Below are 19783 nucleotides of genomic sequence, written 5' to 3'. Positions count from 1 at the left end.
ACATGGTGACATATAGCAAGGTTAAAATGGGGCTGTCACCAGCAAGAAAAGAAAGTATTTGACAGCTACTATTACTAAAGCAAATAAACAAAAAAGCAGTAATATTTTGCTTCACGTCAGAGTGCTTTTAAGAAAAAAAGAAAGTGCTATAGTCTTTTACTAAAATTATGACACTTTCACCATACTTGTGCTCTGCTAGGAGAAGTCTGATGCTTCACAGAAAATTCATTGGACAAAAGAATTACATCACCTATCATACCCCAAAACATCCTCTGAGTTGTGTAGCACTGAATAGGAGTGCTTGGCTGTGGTATGCTTCTGTTTTTTGTAGTGCGAGAGACTAATAAAACTCTTGACCGTTTTGTCTCAATCAAGCAGCAGCCAAAATACGATGCGCTCTGCAACAATAAAAATAATAATAAAAAACAAAAACAAAACCAAACAAAACCCAAACAAAAACAAACCAAGCCAAAACAAACAAAAAACACAAAAAAACCCTACCATACACGAGAAAAACAACCCCCCAAAAAAAGCCCAGAGAGAAAAATGAGGAAAGTTTGACCTGAAAAACCGTACTGAACTTGTTTCTGAAGGAGGACCTTGAGTTAAAAACTTCTGTTTTCTTTTGTCATGTTAGCACATTGGTAACATGGTGATACAAACCAAACACCCTTTCACTTGATAAGGAAATACTTATCTCCCATAAACTGTGTGCTGAGTTATCCTCTGTGACATTAGCTTCACCAGCCTGAGAAAACAGTCATGCCAGGTCAGAGCAAAGTTCCGTCACCTCCTGACCTCACATCTAACACTGGTGTTTCTCACACACACAAACTAGGGATTGAAGTTAATGAGCTTTATGATTGTTCAATGAAGTTGGGATTAAGTTTTTAATCTGCAATGCTGCAGGCATAGATTGCCACCTCTGGCTGCCCCGGCATGGTGTGCTGCAGCAGCGGACAGGTGGTGCTCCTTATTAGTTTTTTGTACCAAAACAACTGATAATCAGGTCCTATATGCCAAGTACTTTACAAAGTCAACTCAGAAGATACTCTCTGCCCTAGCTGGTTATTTTGAAAAGAGATAGTTTTGCATAACAGTATTTTAACAAACATAATAACCTGTCCTGGCTAAGGAAACTACAGATAACTTGGCATCAGACCTAGTTCTTAAAAAAATGTTCAGTGGTACCATTGCAAATGTCTTATAATTGATGCAACAAATCTATGTATTACACATAAATAAATAATTAAAACATTATTGGCAGTACACTTTCTGCAAACCAGGACTGACACGGTGAAGACATCAGCTTGTAATTTTTTTGCTGAATGTAAACCAGTGAAGTGAGCACCAAAAGAACAGTAAGTGGTAGCTTTTTTGGCAATTAGATATAACTTGGATAACTGGAAATGAAACATTTGTGCTATGAAATGCTTCTTACAGCAGATATACAAGGACTTCCTGGACATATTTTTCCAAAACAACATCTTGTTACTGAACAAAGCACAAAGCCATCCAGCGTGAATACAGATATCATCTAACCTTCCTGTTGGACTGATTTCATGCTAATTAACGCTACCACCTCTATGCCAGTCTTACTTGTACATTCATAACTGGAGTTTCTGCATTTTAACATTAGATAGTCTGGTGAAAATTAGGAGGAAAAAGGTCAAGAAATGCAAAATCCATGTTCTCTCAGTGATGCTGTACTTCCTAATTATATGGTACAGGTATTTAAAGAGCAGCTAACTTGAGTCAGAACCAGGTTTCAAGAGCAGCAGTCACAGTGCCATCAGTAGTGCCCGGGTAGGCACTAGCAGAGTTCTTTGCACTTGGCTGTAGGCATGTAACTATATTCTTCCTATATTTTCTCATGGGTTCATTTTTGCAGTTGATCTTTTAAAGTCATTATGTGTAATCATTCAGCTCTGCAGGGAGGGAAGGGGTATTTGAAGACACAGGGGAGAGTGTAAAACAATTAAATAGATGGGCAATGTTGTGGCCTGGATTTCAGCTTGAGCATGGTTGGTAGGTATATGGTCTTACTTGTTTATGCACTAATTTAATGAACTTTATTAGGATTTTTGCTATGAAGTGTAGCGTATCTTCTACCTCCATTTTTGAAGTGACTCAGTAAAACAGTGTGTTTCTCCAGGTGAAACAGGAAAGACAGTACCTTTGTCTGGATTAGAGCGTGGGCTTTTGCTGGTACAGCCAGTGCTGGTCACAGACTGCACCAGCACACAGATACGTTAGCCAGATGTTCTAATGTACTTTGGGAGGGAGATAATACTGTAGCCAAAATGAACATGTTGTAACCCTCACTGCTGCTGGATTTTCTGTATGGAAAGTTGCAAAGCTTTAAATGCAATAAAATAAATGCTGATGTAAGGACTCTCGTAGCTGCTGGTGCTGCTTGCATAGATGGGAGAGGCTTGCTTTGCTCTCTTTGCAAGTAGCTGTGAAATTTTCACCTTCTGTATCACCACAACTGAGAGAAGTTTAACCAGTGGCAAAGCCCCACTGGAGAGCAGTGTGAATGGAATGACTTGTAAGACTGTACTGTGGAAGGCTAACAGAGATGTAGGTCTGGAGTCTGGAATAGTGACTGTATCTTACGGGCACATCTTCCAAATGACCAAGAGGTCAGTGTGCAGTGTAAGGTGTGTGTTTGCAACACAGGCCTGGCAAATTCATGGAAAAAGCCCTAGGGAAAGAAATATTAGAAACAGAAGAGAGCTGCTGAGCAAGCCAGTGCAAGCTTTTAGGCTTTTATTCTTCAGGCTCTGTTTTTGCTCCCCTTTATACATTTAAATTGCTAAATTCCTTTATCCCTCTCAAATAAAACAAAAGAAACACAAACAAAAAGATTCACTCAAATGATTTTAATTATTTAGCATCAAACAGAAAAATGTGTTGTTGTAGTATGAAGGCTGTACATGGGTAACTGCTGCCCATCAGCTTGGCAAGGTCTGTCCTTTTGAGAGGTAGCTCCAGATACATCAGCTGCACTGGAAGTTGATTGTCAGCTTGGCTTGATGAAAATGGGACTATAAGACCTGTCATAATATGCACGTGTCTTTTTTCTCAAAAAGAGAAAAGGACTTGTTCCTTGAAAGAATATTTCACACCAAATGGGCTATTGCAGTGCCATGCGATTTGAGCTCGATCTGCTGGTTGGCACGAAAGCAGGCATGAAGCCTGAGAAGTGCTGTTGTTTCTGTCTGATATCCTTAGAAGGACTGAGAGGGTGTCATGTACACTGTGGTTTATCAACCCTTTTGAACTGTGGTGAGATCATATAGCTGGTGAGTGAGATCATAGCCTGGCCTTGCAGAGGGACCAGTGTAGTTCCTGCAGCCTTCACCTCCCTTCTTAGAGGCAGGATGGTTGGGAGGTGTCAGGCAACGAAGACATGTATTTCTGTATGAAATAAGCTTTCCCCTCAAAAAGTTGGAAAGCTATTTATAGGAGGTAATTAAATATAGGAACAAAAATGGGACATTTGTGTCATATTGCTGGAGTGTTATTGATAATAGGACTCGTTTTGTGAGCAGTTGCGTTTCTTTCTAGGAGCATGTGCTGCTCTCTAATTGAATGATTAATAGCAGATAATGACCCTGTGGAATGATGGTCTCTTATATGGAGACATACTTCAAGAGCTTTTAATCTGTGTGGTAACTCTGCGTATTAAAAATCTTTGACTATTTTGGTGAAGAGCAATTTCAGAGCGTTCACAGTAGCTGCTCTTTTAAGTTAACTGATTCCCTGACTCCCATGAATCTGCATTAAATGAATGAGCCATAAAATTCCATTGAAAAATACATTTTTCACAGGGGAATAAAATGTAATTTTTAAAAAGAAATCTTTCAAACAATTAGCTGTCTCTATTGCAAAGCAGCTACCTTCTTTGTGAAAACTTTGGTACATATTTTATGAGGAACAAGAAATGTGAAAATTGAAAGAAAATATGTGAATCATAGAATTGTTTCTCTTGGAAAAGGCCTCTAAGATCACTGAGTCCAACTGTCGACCTAACACCACCACGCCCATTTAACCATGTCCTGAAATACCATGTCCACATATTTCTTGAATGCCTCCAGGGGTGGTGACTACACCACCTCCCTGAGCAGCCTATTTTTCCTAATATCCAGTCCAAATCTCCTCTAGCACAAATTCAGGTCATTTCCTCTCATTCTGTCACCTGATATTAGGGAAAAGAGAACGCCCCCCCACCTCACTCCAACCTCCTTTCAGGGAGCTGTAGAGAGCAATGAAGTCTCCCCTCAGCCTCCCCTTCTCCAGACTAAACAATCCCAGTTCCCTCAGACGCTCCTCATAAAATTTGTTCTCTAACCCTTCAGCAGCTTTGTTGCCCTTTTCTGAACACAATCTAGCAACTCAATGTCTTGTATTGAGGGGCCCATAGTGAGTATGAGATCACTTTAGCACGTGTTAAGAAAGAGGAGTCTGAAAAGAAATCAATCTTTTCCAGAAAAGGACTATTGTAAGTGAATTAGGAATTATGTACAGTACAGCCAAGATCTTTTTATACTTGCACTTTCACACTCCATTTTAAGCCCTTGACCTGCTCTTGTTATCAAAGAGGAGAAAAATTAATAAAATCCCATCTTTGGGAAACAAATGTTGTAGCTGTCTTGAAGACAAAACGTGTGCATGCCCTTTGTACTTTCTCATTACAAGGTAGAGTGGATTTTAAAGCAGATTTGCGTAGAGAAAACAGCTCTGAGTAGTGCAGATTTGTGTAGAGAAAACAGCTCTGACTAGAGTCTCATAGGGCTCCTATCTCTAAAATAATCTAAAAAACCCCACAAAGCCATTTTCCATCATTTCCGCCTTTTGGAGGGTGGAAGGTGGCATGTGGCAGCAGACAATTGAACAATTCAGTGCCCTGAGCAGGTGGGGCATCAAGATCACATGTAGCCCCATGCATGACAGCTCTCTCTGAGGCTATGCAGCCCCATGAGCATCCTCTTCTTTCCTCTTGTGCTCCTGCCCCACACAAGCAAGGTGAGCCTTGCTTTCCTTGGAGCCACTGCTTTGGGTGCATACATTGAGGGGCAAATGGGCACCCATATGCATGATGGTCTGAACAGTGTTTGACACTCTCTGGGCTCTTCACCAAGCACTGGCTAGGCAAAAAAATAAGCATAATAGCCAGGGACTGGATTGAAGGATGTGGAAATAGGGCAAAGAAAGAAAGAATGTTGAGGCTATTTTCCATCATTTTGTTAAGCCAGTAGCACCACGTTAATATTGATGCTGTAATGGCTTCTGATCATTAGTCACTTCTGAGGATTTTAATAATATGGAATGTGCTTTTTAACATTTTGTATTTTAATTGCAGGTATCTTAGGGTAGCTTTAAGTATGGATTGCGCTATGCACTGTGCTTCCCAATAATATCTAATCACCTTGTACCTCTCTTCCTGATTCCAATTTCTGGGCTTTGTATATGATAACAAGCACTTCAGTTTACAAGTGATTGCACACTTTTCCAAAGTGAAGTACTTCAGAAACTTTCAATTACCTTTGAAGAACTGTGTACCAACTCTTGACTTCTGCTTACTTATTTATGTTTGATGGAAATACGGTCATGCTGAAGCCAGGGGAAGCAAAGGGGACTGTTTAAGTGGCAGCAGAGTATATCGTCAGCTGGAAGAGGCAGATCTCAATGTGACCTTCAGCTGGATGCTCTTAAGCTTGATTAGGATATGGAAATGACATTCTCTGTGTCTGGGAAGAGAGGAAATGCAGTATAAACTACTCTTAATGATCTTGCTAACTTTTTTTTTTTTTCTTTTCCTCCTCCCACCTCCCCTGAAGCTAATATAGTAAGGAAATATTTAAAGAATCAACTTTTCTGACATACTGGTTGCCCAGCTGTATTCCTCCATCTGCTCTCTGAGCAAGAAGTAATGGAATGATTAATTCAATCTTTTAATAGCATGTGGTCAAAGTTACAGGTGGTGGAATTCACAAGCAGTAAAAGTAGAAGCTGTAAAGAAGCTGTATTACAACTAAGAATTGTAATACATTACCCTTTCCTGTCTAGGGTATGATAATGCTGTCAATACTGTCTTGAAAACTAAAAATTAATTATTTGTTTTGTTGAAAGTATGCTTCATAGTGCAAAATATAAATTGGGTTCTGTTGGCTTTTTAATTCTTGTGGTGTCATGCTGAAAAGCAGGTTTCATTTTTGGCTTGGATTTCCAGATTGATCGTAAGGTAGTAGATCAGTCTTTCCAGTTTGACCCTGAGTAAGGAGATCACTGTTTGCTTCGATTTCTGCATGTGAAATTTCTATATATATCTGAGTTTCATAGTTCTCTGAGCTTCGGTTCCTATAAATGCTCTCCAGATCTGAAGGTTTATGGCAGAACCTTTCTTCCATGCAGATTGTGGGGGCTTGCCTGCACAGGTTGATTTCTACATTATTTAGGATTAAATCATGAGTAGCAGCTGGTTTCTTTGTTGTGAAACAACCACCCCAGCATGTATAACCTTCTGATAGGAGATTTCTGCATCGCAGCCAGTTGTGTCACTTACTTGGTTCGTGACCGAGTGACAGGCACCTCACTCTGACGATTCGCTTTTCTTTAGCATTTCAAACTTCTTGTCAGCAACTTGGCTTTAAGGTCAAAATTATGATCTAAATGCTAAGTTTTTGCAGTTAGGCATGAAAATTTTCAACCTTAGGAATACTGTGCCACATGTTATGTAGATAACTTTTGTCAATTTTTTTTGAGATAGTTGGGATGTGATTTTTCTAAGAAGATGTTTTCTGATGTTTCTGACATTTCACTTTATCTTCTATTTATGGATTCTTACAGAGCTTCTTTCAAAGCATGATGTGAAGAAATGCTACATTTATTGGGGATTTTTGCAGGAGGCAAAAATGTCTTTAAATCACAAATGTTTGGTGAAACTGAAACCTCCACTGTTATACTGGGAGTTACGCTGTGAAGGCTTTTGTATGCTCAGGATGTGACTGAGCGCAAGGACTTGAAATGGTTTCCCACCTCCTGAGGGATCTAAACCATTCTAAGATGAAGCTGCAACTACTTCTTAGCTGTTTGTAAAAGCTTGGAGCCTGGACAATCTTCAGCACCTTATACAGAATGAAACAAAACCAATTCTAATGTCTCTAACTTTTGCAGGATGGGAAAATTCATTCTGCAGGTACTAGACTATGCAGAGCTATTTCCATTACCCCTATTTAAATCTCTTGGGATGAGCTCCTCTTTTTCATCTCTTATTTCACAACAGGAAAAAAGTATAATTACAAGATGACATGACTTGAAGAGCATTGGGAAGTTTTACATAAAATGACAATTGCCCAAGGTATTGCACAGTTACATTTGCCCAGAGGGAGGGAGTATGAGAATAAGCATCAGTAAATCTGTTCAAAAGATAACCAGATGCTCTTCTTGATTTAAAGATACACCTGTATATAACTTCCCTATCTTTAGTGTGACTGGAGTAAAGGAGAAGAAAGCCAAAAGTAATATTTAATAGGTAAATATATAAAGGGAATGAAAGATAAACAAGGCAGAGAATATGTGGCAGATGGAAATATGTCCTTCTCTATTCTTGTGATAGTATTTTCCCATATAAGAAATAATATGGGTAAATGGATCCTTTAAATATATGCATATGTAGAGAATGGTTCCTTTCTTCTTGGGTGTGCTGTTGAGTTTCTTCTGGTATTTTAACAAACGCATTAATCTTTCACATGTAGGCCGTGGCTATCCACTATACTGTAAGGACCTATCAGGATTTCTTCATATTATTACCAAAACCATCTTGCCCTTATTTCACAAAACCCTGTAATAGATTTTTGTCAAGTGCCTTTTATAGGCAAAGCTGGGTCTGCTCACCTATAATTTGCTTTGGCTGAGCCAAATTAGTGCAGTGCTCTTCAGCTGCTGCTTTTGTCAGCATGCATTGGTACCCCACATGCCTCTCCTTTTGGGCTGTATGGCATCAAAGCTCTCTCTTCTCTTCCAAGTGAAGGTTGCGTTTCATGGCCATGTCCCTAGTTGGCACCTGTCCCCAAGACAAAATGATTGCATAGTGGAGCAAAATATGTCATATGTGGTGTAACACCAGTGGGTAGTCTGGTGCCAAATATTCTTGCACAAGTTTGTCAATATGTAGTGTCAACCTTTATCTGAAATATCCTTGTTCCTTGAGACTAGTGTTTCTCTGGAAAAAAAAAAAAAGAAAAAAGAAAAAAAGTCTCAAGCCAGGAATAGCAAGGATGTTTTAAGATAAGGACTAGTGTATGATAGCAGAAGTTCCTCGATGCCTTTTTGGAACTTTTAGATTTTTAAGTATATATTTTTTATATATCTATATCTATATCTATATCTATATATTTTATATATATATATAAAAATATATATATTTTTATATAGATTTTTATATATAGTTTGTACTTGTATATCTAAGGCAACTTGAAAATCTCCTCTTTAGTTCTCTCTCTCTCTCTGCCCCTACCCTCCATCCACTTCCAGGGGTAAAGTCCTATCCCTACACATTCAATTGGGAACTTTACTCCTAGAGCAGATTGTGGGCAAACCTGGATTCCTGATGAATTTTTAGCAGATTTTAATAGTGCATTGTGGTATTTCCCAACTGTCTGATTTGTATAATGGTGTGTTCAGTCAATCTGTTTGGGACTCATAAAAATTAGATTAAAATTTCTTATCTTTAGATGAGTTTTGGCTAAGAGAACAAAGTCCCTGAGAATGGCAAACATGGCCAGAAGTGAGTTAGGGCTCAGGAACTGCACCCTCCCTTCTGCTTTGTTTTCCTTTCCCTTAGGGCAGCTCCATATTTGTTGGGATCAAATTTCCTAGTATCTCTTTGTCAAAATCAGCCTGAACCTGTATCGTAAAAACCCCAGTTATGTATTTCATCAAACTGTTTTTCAGTGCAGCCTTGTTTCCCATTATGTTAGAGTAAACCAATTCAGAAATGGCAAAAAACCTTCCCATATTAACCATCCTGTTTAGTTTTCTCCTCTCTCAGCCCCTTCCTTCTTGAGAGATCAATATTCATCTTTTTTCTGCTTGATGCAGAATGGCTGCATAGGCTTTATTGGAGGATGAGGTTCTTCACAGTCAGAGTGAAGACAGCAAAAATCAGTTCAGAAAATTACCATCTATATGTTTTTTGAAAATGATAATTATTGTTTTTCCTTTGTGCAACCCTTCTACCAAGTCTAGCAGCAACACCAAGTCCAGGATCAATATTAGTGAGGATCCTGTTTGACGAATAAACTGAAAGCGCTCAGGCTTCAGTTGAAGGATATGTGAAAATGCAACTTCTCTTGGCTTGTAACCAGGCAGGATTTCCTCACTTGCTAACACTCTGGTTATACACTCTATAAAACAGGGCACTGAAAATACATGTAAAAGTGCAGAGGAAATATTTTTTGATTACTTTGGTGATAGCTGTAGCTTACTTTTCTAACAGTATGTGGTTACAGTGCCTTGACTTAGACTGTCTTACCCCCATTAAACCATGATTGATTTGCATACATAAGTAGTAGGGGGCTAAGCTCTCTATGCAAGGTCTGCTTGCTGGACCTTTTTTGCCTTAAGGTCAATACCACATGCATTATAATTCAGGTGTATTAATTTGCTTAGAGATGTGTCTCTGTCAGCTAAATACTTGAAGAAGGGGGAAAGGTGAAGAGAGAGGAAAGGAGATGCTTGGAAAATCACCTCTCCTTCACCAAAAAAAACCCTTTTTCCTGTGTCTTTGAGAGTCTAACACTCCCTTCTGCTTCCCTTTCCACACCCTGCCTTCCACATGTGCTTCTCCTTGTATCTGCATTTATCCTGTCTTTCCAAGAATCACTAGAAGAAATGCAGGTAGGTGTGTCATGCAAATTAAATTTTTTTGGTGCACTTTCCGCTCCCCTTCATATTGTTGACAGGGAGCTCTCTTACCACGATTTGTATTTTTGAGTGCCAAAACCTGTGGCTCTGAAAAGTGCTTTATTTAGGGTATCATTATTTTTCTTTAGCAAAACCATATTTCTTTCAGTACTGTAATGCTGGCATCATAACTTTCTTCTTACTACTGAGACAGTTTCTCTTCCATCTTTTCTGATATGTGGATTTCTCTTACGACTGCTAGGTCTTGCTGTGGATACCAATGCTCCAATGTTGTGATATTGAAGGCTAGTGATATTTGTTGCTGTCTAATATATCCAATGGCTCCCCAGTGTGTTCATGATATGAAAAATAAGAGAAGGAGGAGCTCTTCTATTTTTTAATTCTTTGTAGTACAACTTTCCCATGTGTTAAAAGACATACTTGGCAATGAGGCCTGGAGCTGATTTGGTAACTTGTAACTCAGAATTCTCTGAAGGGCTTGTCATCTTGTCTGCAAATCTTATCACTTTGTCCCCATATGAAAGCTGGCATACTTGTTGAAAAGCTGAACAAGTGCTATAAACTTATAACAGCATTAAATTTGAGGTGGGTTTTGTTGGTTACTTTCAGTAGCAATTAAAAGAAATTAATTAGTATGGCTCAGCAGATGTTTGCTGCACTCTCTGAAGAGATGTCATTTGTTCTCATGTTGACGAGATTAGGAAGAGATTAGCTCCTTAACTTGGTGAGTACACTGCTTTTATGATTGGTCTAGCTGCTGACTCCCCTGCTTTTGTGTCATTTACTGCCTTGCTGTGTTCCAGCCATTTGTCCAGGCTTGCTAGACAAGTGGTTTTTTGGCTTGAGCTGCAGCACTGTTTGGATTCCCACGTGTCCAGGAAGCCCAGACAAACTTCCACCACTGGTCCCATGACTGCCCATGCTGTATGTGTGCAGGAGCTCTGCTGTATTGTGGAAATGCCCACAGGGCACAGGTTGCACATGTGTTCCTGTCTCAGATAGCTTAGCTTCAAATACAGGGAATGGTGCTTCTAATTCCAAGCATTGGGGATTGTGAGATTTTGTTTGTTGGTTTGTTGTCATGCAGCATTTTAGGACCCCTGTGCACCCTGTGGAGTGGTTAATCAAGAAACTTGGTCTTACGAATGCCAGGGGTTTTGCTGTGGTTTTGTGAGCAGGTGTTAACAATTCTTCTTCCCTCTCAGTGGTTGTATGGGAGGCTTCTGTATTAGGTCTTCCTCTGGCTGCTGAAATTCTTACAGCCATCTGTATGCTGCTGTTCCATTAATAGTACCTTGAGATACTATGCACTTGTAAGGTAAGGGACCCATTTCCATGATTCGGTTTCTCCTGCTATTCTGGTTCTTCAACAGCTTTCCATTCCCATGAGTAACTCCAGGGCCAGCCTGTCTCCAGTATCTCCACTTCTTTGTGATTACTGACTTTCTTCTGTAGAAGTAAAGTAAGGCAAAAACTGGAAGGCTTGCCACCTAGCTGGTTCAAAATTTTAGTTGTGTTTGGAAACAGGTACTCTCCATGAGCAAACAAATCACCCTTCCACAATGCATCCATTGATTTGAAGTGCATCAAACCTGTTGGTTATGTGCCAGTGGATCTGCATGTGTGCATGACAGTTGTTGATCAACAGAAGGTCTGAGGGCCTCAAATGCTGAAACCAGCAGGATACCTGCTCACAGGACTAGTCAGGCTGGTTGCTACCTACCTGATTTCCAGCCTTAAAAGTCTTCAATCTTGATTGCATATTGATGTTCCTTAGGAAAGTGATAGGAAGCATCAGAGGCAGAAAAGATTTTAGTGTGCAAATTTGGGAATACCATTTGCATTTGAAAGATCATCTACACAGGTTTAGGAGAGGCTTAGGACTCACAATGTTTCTGCTGGTGAAAGCTGGTGTCATACTATAGAAAACCAAAAGATTGTCTGGCTTATTCCTCAGGTCATGAGTACCTGAAATTGTCTTCTGTTAGGACAGACTGGGAATGACTTTCTGAATCTGTAATCCACTTACTTGGTTTCTGTCAAAGCAGACGTTTATGGCGATGTTACTTTAAGGTTCACACAGAAAGCTATTGCTGAAAGCTATGTGGGTTCTTCAGTGGTCTACTGAGTGTCTCTTGGAGCAGCAAATGTGTTATTTTTCTATGTCTGCTTTAAAAGGGATCTTAATGTCTATAATCTCAGTACTTCCACAGTGTAAATCAGTGAAGAATATCTGGAGAGTTTCAGGGTAGGAAAAGCTATTCGACAATTCAATGGTAAATTCAGCTATAGAAATTCTTTAGCTCACTAGAAAAACTCAACTATGCCTTGTTCTGTGTCATTACATGACTGACAATTACAGTTTTCCTTCTTTATCTCACTTGGTGATGCGATACAAGAAGAGCTTCAACTTGGCTCTTGTTGTTCTATCATCAAATTAAATATTAATTTTGACTTCTTCCCCCCCCCTTTTTCTCCCTCCTGTCTGTGTTTCTGCCAATTATCTTCAGGCAAAATATTTACATGTAAATTACTCAGTTGTAGGAGAAAGAAAACAAATAACTATTACAATTTGTCTGTGGGGGCCTCTTCAGCACAAATGCCACTGAAGCCCCTGTGCTGAGTGCCTGGTTCAGGAGGTGCAGACATGTTGCAGTGTGGGACCTCTTGGCTGGCCCCTCCGATGAGTTCTTAGGATGCCTTCAGTGGTGATCATCTTTCTGGCCTGATATGGAATGCAGGCTGGTTTAGGCAATCTAAATTCTGCCTTTGGCCTTCAATGTCTTAAAAAGAGTATTTAATGAAGAGTATTAATATAAAGATATTATATTTTAATGTCCACATGACTCATAATGTTCAACAATGCAGATGCTGGGTTAATATGGTAGGAGGTGGAACTTTGTAAAAATTTGATGCACTTTGCTTTTAATTTTTAATACTTTTTTGTTCCTTTTTTTTTTTTTGCCTCATACAGACTGTGTTGTAATGATTACACAGCAACTCTTACATGGAGCTCTTCTGAGGTTTGCATTGTTTGTGGTCACATAGTACATTTTTGCAAGGAGGAAAGTTTAATGCCTCTGTTTTGAGCTGAATATTTCAATTAGCCCTACCTCTACCCCAGAGCTGAGATTTTATGGACAGGAACCAGTCACTGATGTGGAAGTGGTCATTGATACTGGTCTGTGGTCTTGGCAGTTACAGAGACATCTTGGCAGCCCTCTTAAAGAGGACCTTGAAAATTAGTATTTTTTAAAATTACAGAATTACCTTAAATTCTTTGTAGTATTGGCTTTGTGTGAGGGTGTCTCTGTACGTGGAGTTAAGGAGAAATATATTTAAAGGCCAAGAATTATTTAAAAATAGCTTCATATTTGGACATATTTATTACAGAGTAAATCTGCCACATTTTTCTGCTTTAGCTTAATCCACTTGCAAAGTAGACAGGCTTATTTCTTCCAAGTATGTTGGGGTACAAGCAGGACCTGCAGCCTGGAAGGAGCCTCTCTCAGACTTTGGTACGTTAAAGCAGCACTTAAGGACTGCAGGCTGGTTTCTTCCAACACAAAGGGAAATTAACATCTAGTGCTTGGTCAGGGGATTTCATTAGCACCAGAGCTGTACAGTTCTTATGTCCCACGGTGAGATCATAGACATTAGGCCTCTGTGATAGAGATCAGTATCTACCTATTTACCAGGAGCAGAGGCTAAGAGAGCTGAGGTGTTTTAAATGAGGTGCAAGGAGCCAGAGGGAACCTCCCTGGGGTGGCAAAGCCAGTGGGTCTCCTGCCTCCTGCCCTGGGGATTGCCAGCCTCTGGCCATGCTCAGTGCAACTTCTCATACAAAATAAACCAGTATCTGCTGGAAAACCAGGCTGAGGCCAAGTCTGCTTTGAAAGTTTGATGTTAGTTTTCATCATGAAAGAGGTGTTTTTGCACAGAAAAGGTGAATGATTTTCAAAGTCTACCTGGCAGTGCAGTTCCAAAGGAAACAGGACTGCTTTTGCTGTAGCTGCCACCAGTTTCCATATGCACCCTGGAATTAATCTTGACTGCTTTTATTGAGATAAGAACTATCAGTGCCTCATTGTCATGGATATTTATTTTATGTTAAAGTATCTGTCTTGAGGGAAACAGTACACCTTTTCTGCAGATTAAAGCTAATTAAAGATTAATCAAATCAAAATTAAGAATTGAGGGGATTATTTTGTTAGTTTTGTTTGGATTTTGTTCTTTTCCTTCCCCCCACCCCACTCCCCACCCCGATGTGTTTGTCTTTCTCAGTTTGGCTAAAGTGAGCTGATATACTGAGTTGTAGCTGAGCTGTGTTGTGTCTGTTAAAAACCATGCTGTATGGAAGTTGTATCCTGTATCTGCTGCAAACAAAACATGCTGGCCCTTTGTCCATGTGTCTGCAGCCCTCATTTTGCCCTCCTTGGGTGCTTTCTTATGTCCTTGAAGCTAGTTGTTACCAGCAGGCCTGTTTTAAAACTCTCACTGAAAGTGTCTGTGCAGTTGAGTCTGTCCATCTGTCATGCTCTTGATTGCAGGTTGGTAATGTACCTGATCTGAGTGGCCATTAGGACCAAAAATTGTCCTTTTCTTTGCAGCCCTCATGGAGAGGATAGGAATGGACATTTTCTTTCGTTGTCCTTTGCTAACCACCATTTAATCACAATGATACCAGTTATCACTTTGCTCTTCTGACTTCCCATTTTTCCTTTGTGTTATTTCCCCTTTTCCCAGTCCTGACTTCTTTTTCTCCTATTCCTTCATTCGTTATCTTCCAAGCAAATTAATTTTGCACTAAAATATCTTGTTTAATAGGTAGATATAGTGGTGCAGTCATGGAAATGAGTGACAGCACCTATGTGCCACATGTGAAATTCAGGTATCATGTTGACAATGTGGTAAGAGGAAGCAAGGGAAGTCATGAGGAGGTAGAAGAGAATAAGGTGCTCAGGCCTAAATAAAAGCTATTTCTCTTGAGGAATTTCCTTTTGCTGGTGTTGGAGTAGGGTTTTTTTTAGCTACAGAGAAATAAATAAAAATGGGAATTACTTAACTTTCCTTTTTTCTCTGGATTCTATACCCAAATGCACAGGTGAAATGGAATAAAAGAGAGAGAGCTCTGGGGATGAAACAACCTCACATTTGTGCAACTCACTCTATCATGTCAGCAGAACTTTTGATGTGTTTTGTGATTGGGTTAAGTAAACTTTAAAAGAAAAATACTTAATGGGCTTCAGCTCATGCTTCTGCATTCTAGATGGCATTTTCTTTACAAGTATATATGCAGTTGCCACATGCAAAATTCACACAAGGATCTATTGTGGCCAGAAATGGCCTTTCCTGCTTTAACATCAAGGCAATGTTAAGTGTTCTCTGTATGGATTTAAAGCTGTTCAGTGCCTCAGGAGAGGCCTCAGAATGGCTCTTGCAGTGCAAATGTACCTGTATGAAGAGGTATTTTCTTTGTGAGAGTTCATTTTTTCAGAATCTTGATCTTTTTGAGCTAAGAAAAGCTCAAAAAGCTGTTTATTTCAGATTTGTCTGTCATCTTGAAAAGAGTATTGTCCTGTTCCTGGTTACGAGACCTGTCTCCCCTCAGCACATCTTTGGTATAGAGCAACGTCTTCTTGTTTTCGTGTGGTCAAAATGTTGAACAGTGGGCACATACTGGTCCCCTGTTTTTTGGACACAAATCATTCAGGCAGTGATTTTTCACTCTGTGGCTGAAATTTCTTAATATTGTATATCCTTGCCAAATTTCAAGTATGTCTAATCATGTTGAGGCACAAGGGCTGTTCACATAAAGGTGACAACATCTCATTTCATACTAAGTATGTTTATTTTTTTCTCTTTAAAATCTTCATTTCCTGCCTACCATTTAAAAAATTGCAAAATTATTTTTATTTTTTTTTTACTTTTTTTTACCTCTCCTCTCCTCTCCTCTCCTCTCCTCTCCTCTCCTCTCCTCTCCTCTCCTCTCCTCTCCTCTCCTCTCCTCTCCTCTCCTCTCCTCTCCTCTCCTCTCCTCTCCTCTCCTCTCCTCTCTCTCCTCTCCTCTCCTCTCCTCTCCTCTCCTCTCCTCTCCTCTCCTCTCCTCTCCTCTCCTCTCCTCTCCTCTCCTCTCCTCTCCTCTCCTCCTCTCCTCTCCTCTCCTCTCCTCTCCTCTCCTCTCCTCTCCTCTCCTCTCCTCTCCTCTCCTCTCCCCTCCCTCCCTCCCCTCCCTCCCCTCCCCTCCCTCCCCTCCCCTCCCTCCCTCCCCTCCCTCTCCTCCCCTCCCTCCCTCCCTCCCTCCCTCTCCTCCCCTCTCCTCCCCTCTCCTCTCCTCTCCTCCCCTTCCCTCTCCTCTCCTCTCCTCCCCCCTCCTCTCCTCTCCTCTCCTCTCCTCTCCTCTCCTCTCCTCTCCTCTCCTCTCCTCTCCTCTCCTCTCCTCTCCTCTCCTCTCCTCTCCTCTCCTCTCCTCTCCTCTCCTCTCCTCTCCTCCCCTCCCCTCCCCTCCCCTCCCCTCCCCTCCCCTCCCTCCCCTCCCCTCCCTCCCCTCCCCTCCCCTCCCCTCCTCTTTTTTTTCTTTTCTGCCTCACCAACAGAGGAAAACACAAACTGAAAAGGCCAAATTTGGAAAGTAATAAGCAATTAAAAGGTACTGCCCTGAGTGGACAATTTACTCGAGTGTTTAGTGTCAGGTCTAGCCTTAATTTCTAGGTGTAACTATAGGGGGAAATGTGGTCAGTTTAATTGGAATTTGTTATGATCTGTTTTGGTGGAAATTGCAAGACTGTTTATAACTAAACAAAGCTCTTTAGGAAAGCTCTTGTTGAAATTTTATTTTGTGAGTGTAATATATATTAGGACACTTACAAGCATAGATATCACTGTAATAGGAATTAACTTTCAAATATATTCAAACAATCCTCCCTCTGCATGGTTGGAAAGAATCACATCATTACCTGATGAGAATGGAAATTCGTGTTGAACTGTGTATATATTTTTCAGAAAAGGCAAAGTCTGTGTCGTTTTTGAAGTTGCTGTAAAGAAAGCAGCTTGTATCAACACTAGGTCTGTGTTTCATAACCATGTGAAATATGAACTTGTGTTGTACAGCAAAGCAATCCCCTAAAAGCCTAGAAATCAAAATAGAAAATCCTTTGGTAGATGAAATAGAAAATCCTTTGATAGATGTGTATGGACACTTCACCACAACAAAATGAAATATTCACGGCTGTTTTCCGTGTACAAATACCCAGCAGCTTCTGCTAGAAAGCAAACACAAATTTATCTTGGTCACCTGAAGACCACATAGTGCTTCACATGAAAGATTCTTCGATGCATCAAAAAATCCTATTCAATATTTCACCTAATTCATATGTCCCCCAAGCAGTTTTGGCAGGATGGCTCCCTCCATCTTGGAGGGATGCGTTGGGCAACTCCTGGCCATCAGGAAAGCTCACAGTCCTGATGGAGGACACTCTGCGTGGGCCATCCCAACCAATTTTTGGCTCACTCAGTGATTGAAGGGCTTCCTGAGTATGCAGGAGATATGTGCCTTAGGTCTAAGCTACCACTAGCAGAGGGGGTTCAGTTGTGTGTTGTCCTGGGTTTAAGGAGTGCTTGTTGGGGTGGAAGCAGTGTGAGAGTGGCTGCAGACATTGGGGATGTGTGGGTGGTAAAAACAGGCAGGAGTTTTCATGCCAAAAAATTTCCCTTCCTTCCTCGGGAGGCCAGGACCCTGTGATTTTCAACAGGGAGAATGCTCAGTTATTCAGGTAAATTAGGTCAGCCATCTCCTGGCCTTTACACGTGTTGTCTTTGAGCAGTTTGATGTTTCCCCCATGTTACTCATAGAAGCCCAGTCCTTCATTATTCAAGGAGCTTTCAGGATATCAAGCTGCCATTTTTTTTTTCCTGTAGTCCCTGAGCTGACTTGTAACAGCTGTCACCTTGCTCTGTAACAAAGTTAAAGGGAAGGTTTAAAGGGCAGATTACTGTAGGATGACAAAATTCAGACAAACAGAAATGAGAAATATTCTGAACTGAGTGTTTGTCTTCCATGTCATCAGCCTCACTCTTTCATGAATTGTTTATACTGGAAAATTGTAGCTGTTTAAACGGCAGATGCCATACAAAGTTTACTGGCCTTGCTTGAATGCTTTGTTAAGCATACACCACTTTGAAATACATCTTAATTTGTTAATTGTGTTACTGTTGTGAACTAACCTTTCTTTACTTCTTTTTCTTCCTCTAGTTTTCCCTACACATGATGGAAAGGTTGCTATAGTGACTGGAGGTGCTAAAGGAATTGGTTACCAAACTGTGAAGCATTTGGCAAGACTTGGCATGCATGTTATAATAGGTAAAGCCTTTATTTTCTTAGTATATTTTTTGTGTCAGAAAGTCTTTTTTCTTTTGAGGAGTATTTTCTTTCCAATGTAAGTAAATACATGGCAGGAAAGATAGGAGAGGGTTTTACCAACCTTTAGCACAAATAAAGATTTGATTTATGTTTTTGTTTGCAAGATCTTTAAAAAAAAGTGGATGGGATTTTTTTCTATAATTAGAAGAGTTGGACTACCTTACATAAGAAATAAATAGTAAGGTAATGAAATAAACTTAAAAGATGCTTATTACAAAAATATTTTACCTTGTTACTAAGGGTGGACATTAAGGTGCACACGATCATCAAGATGAGAACTAAAGAAAACTTTGAAGGAATATTCCAGTGTGTAGTAGATGATCTATGTTATAAGGGCAAAGGAAGCCCTTATAACTTCATCCAAAAATTGCATGTTTACTTCTCAGTTTTTCACTGTAGGTGGCCTTTGTAGGCAAGGCGAGAGAATGCATACCCTGAGAAGGTCATTCATGTAAGTCTGAGATGGGCTGGACCACCTGTGACCTTCTGGAGGTGTCTTTCTCTTGATAAGGAGTTTCTAAGGTGACTGTGTCAGACTGAGACATCCAAAGGATAGGTGAATATCTGTAGGAACTCCAAAAATGTCCTGTTGCACATTTCCTTGTCTCTATTACAGACAACATGAGTGAGACTTTTTTTCTGGTTCTTGAAGTTTCCTGTTCTATCTATCTGTCTGTCTGTCTCTCTCTGCTAAGTGTGTCTGCAACGTCATGAATACTCATGTTTAAAATGCTACGTTTTGCTCCCTTTTTCTTTCTTTAACTTGATTTTTACAGAAAACGCTGTAACTTTTAAGTTACATAAGTTCACTGAAGGTTGGTATTTCATAACACAGTAGCAAGCTGGTGATGCCATTTTATTTAGCTTTTATTCACAATGTGCTCTAAGGTTTTGTATATACATCTTTAAAAATAACCTCACACACACTAAATGATAAACAAGTGCATAGTAGCCATGCATTTTTAGTCTGGTGCAATCACTAATGGACTTGGTCTGGGATTGTACAGGTGTAATGTGGAATACCACTTAGTCATACATGTTTTAGTAGATATGCCAAACCCAAGAATCTGCAAAATGCAAGCAGATGCTGCTCTATGTATCTAGATGCTAGATGTAGTTAACGTAGCTAGCCATAACAAATGACGTCAGCATTAATATTTCACTCAATAATTTGCTTTTTACATTAAGGTGGACTGCAAAAATCTACTCAGAGAGGGAAAAAATAGCCAATTTTCTTCCCTTTGCATAGGGTTATGGAAGCATTGACATTGCTATTTTTTTTGAAGACGTATTTCATGCCCTGTGTTTTGTAGGTATTTTGTATAAGGAAATTCAATGTGCAACCTTTGGGAAAGGTTATTGACTTATAAAATCTCTCAATAGGCTGATTTTTTTCAGCTGATGATCGCGCCTTCATAGATCTCATTCAAT

The 19783-nt window shown here is 40.0% G+C and overlaps 1 protein-coding gene across 1 annotated transcript in view; it reads left to right on the top strand.

The window, feature by feature from the left end:
* Window positions 1-19783, top strand: part of DHRSX (dehydrogenase/reductase X-linked) — a 174152-nt gene that overhangs the window by 19341 nt on the left and 135028 nt on the right. Inside the window, exon 3 of the mRNA XM_054383057.1 lies at window positions 18185-18292. Within this exon, the coding sequence (XP_054239032.1) occupies window positions 18185-18292 (108 nt within the window). The remainder of the gene's footprint in view (window positions 1-18184; window positions 18293-19783) is intronic.

Source organism: Indicator indicator, chromosome 1 (genome assembly GCF_027791375.1).
Source record: "Indicator indicator isolate 239-I01 chromosome 1, UM_Iind_1.1, whole genome shotgun sequence".
Classification (NCBI taxonomy): Eukaryota; Metazoa; Chordata; class Aves; order Piciformes; family Indicatoridae; genus Indicator; species Indicator indicator.
This window is presented reverse-complemented; position numbering and strand designations above follow the sequence as displayed.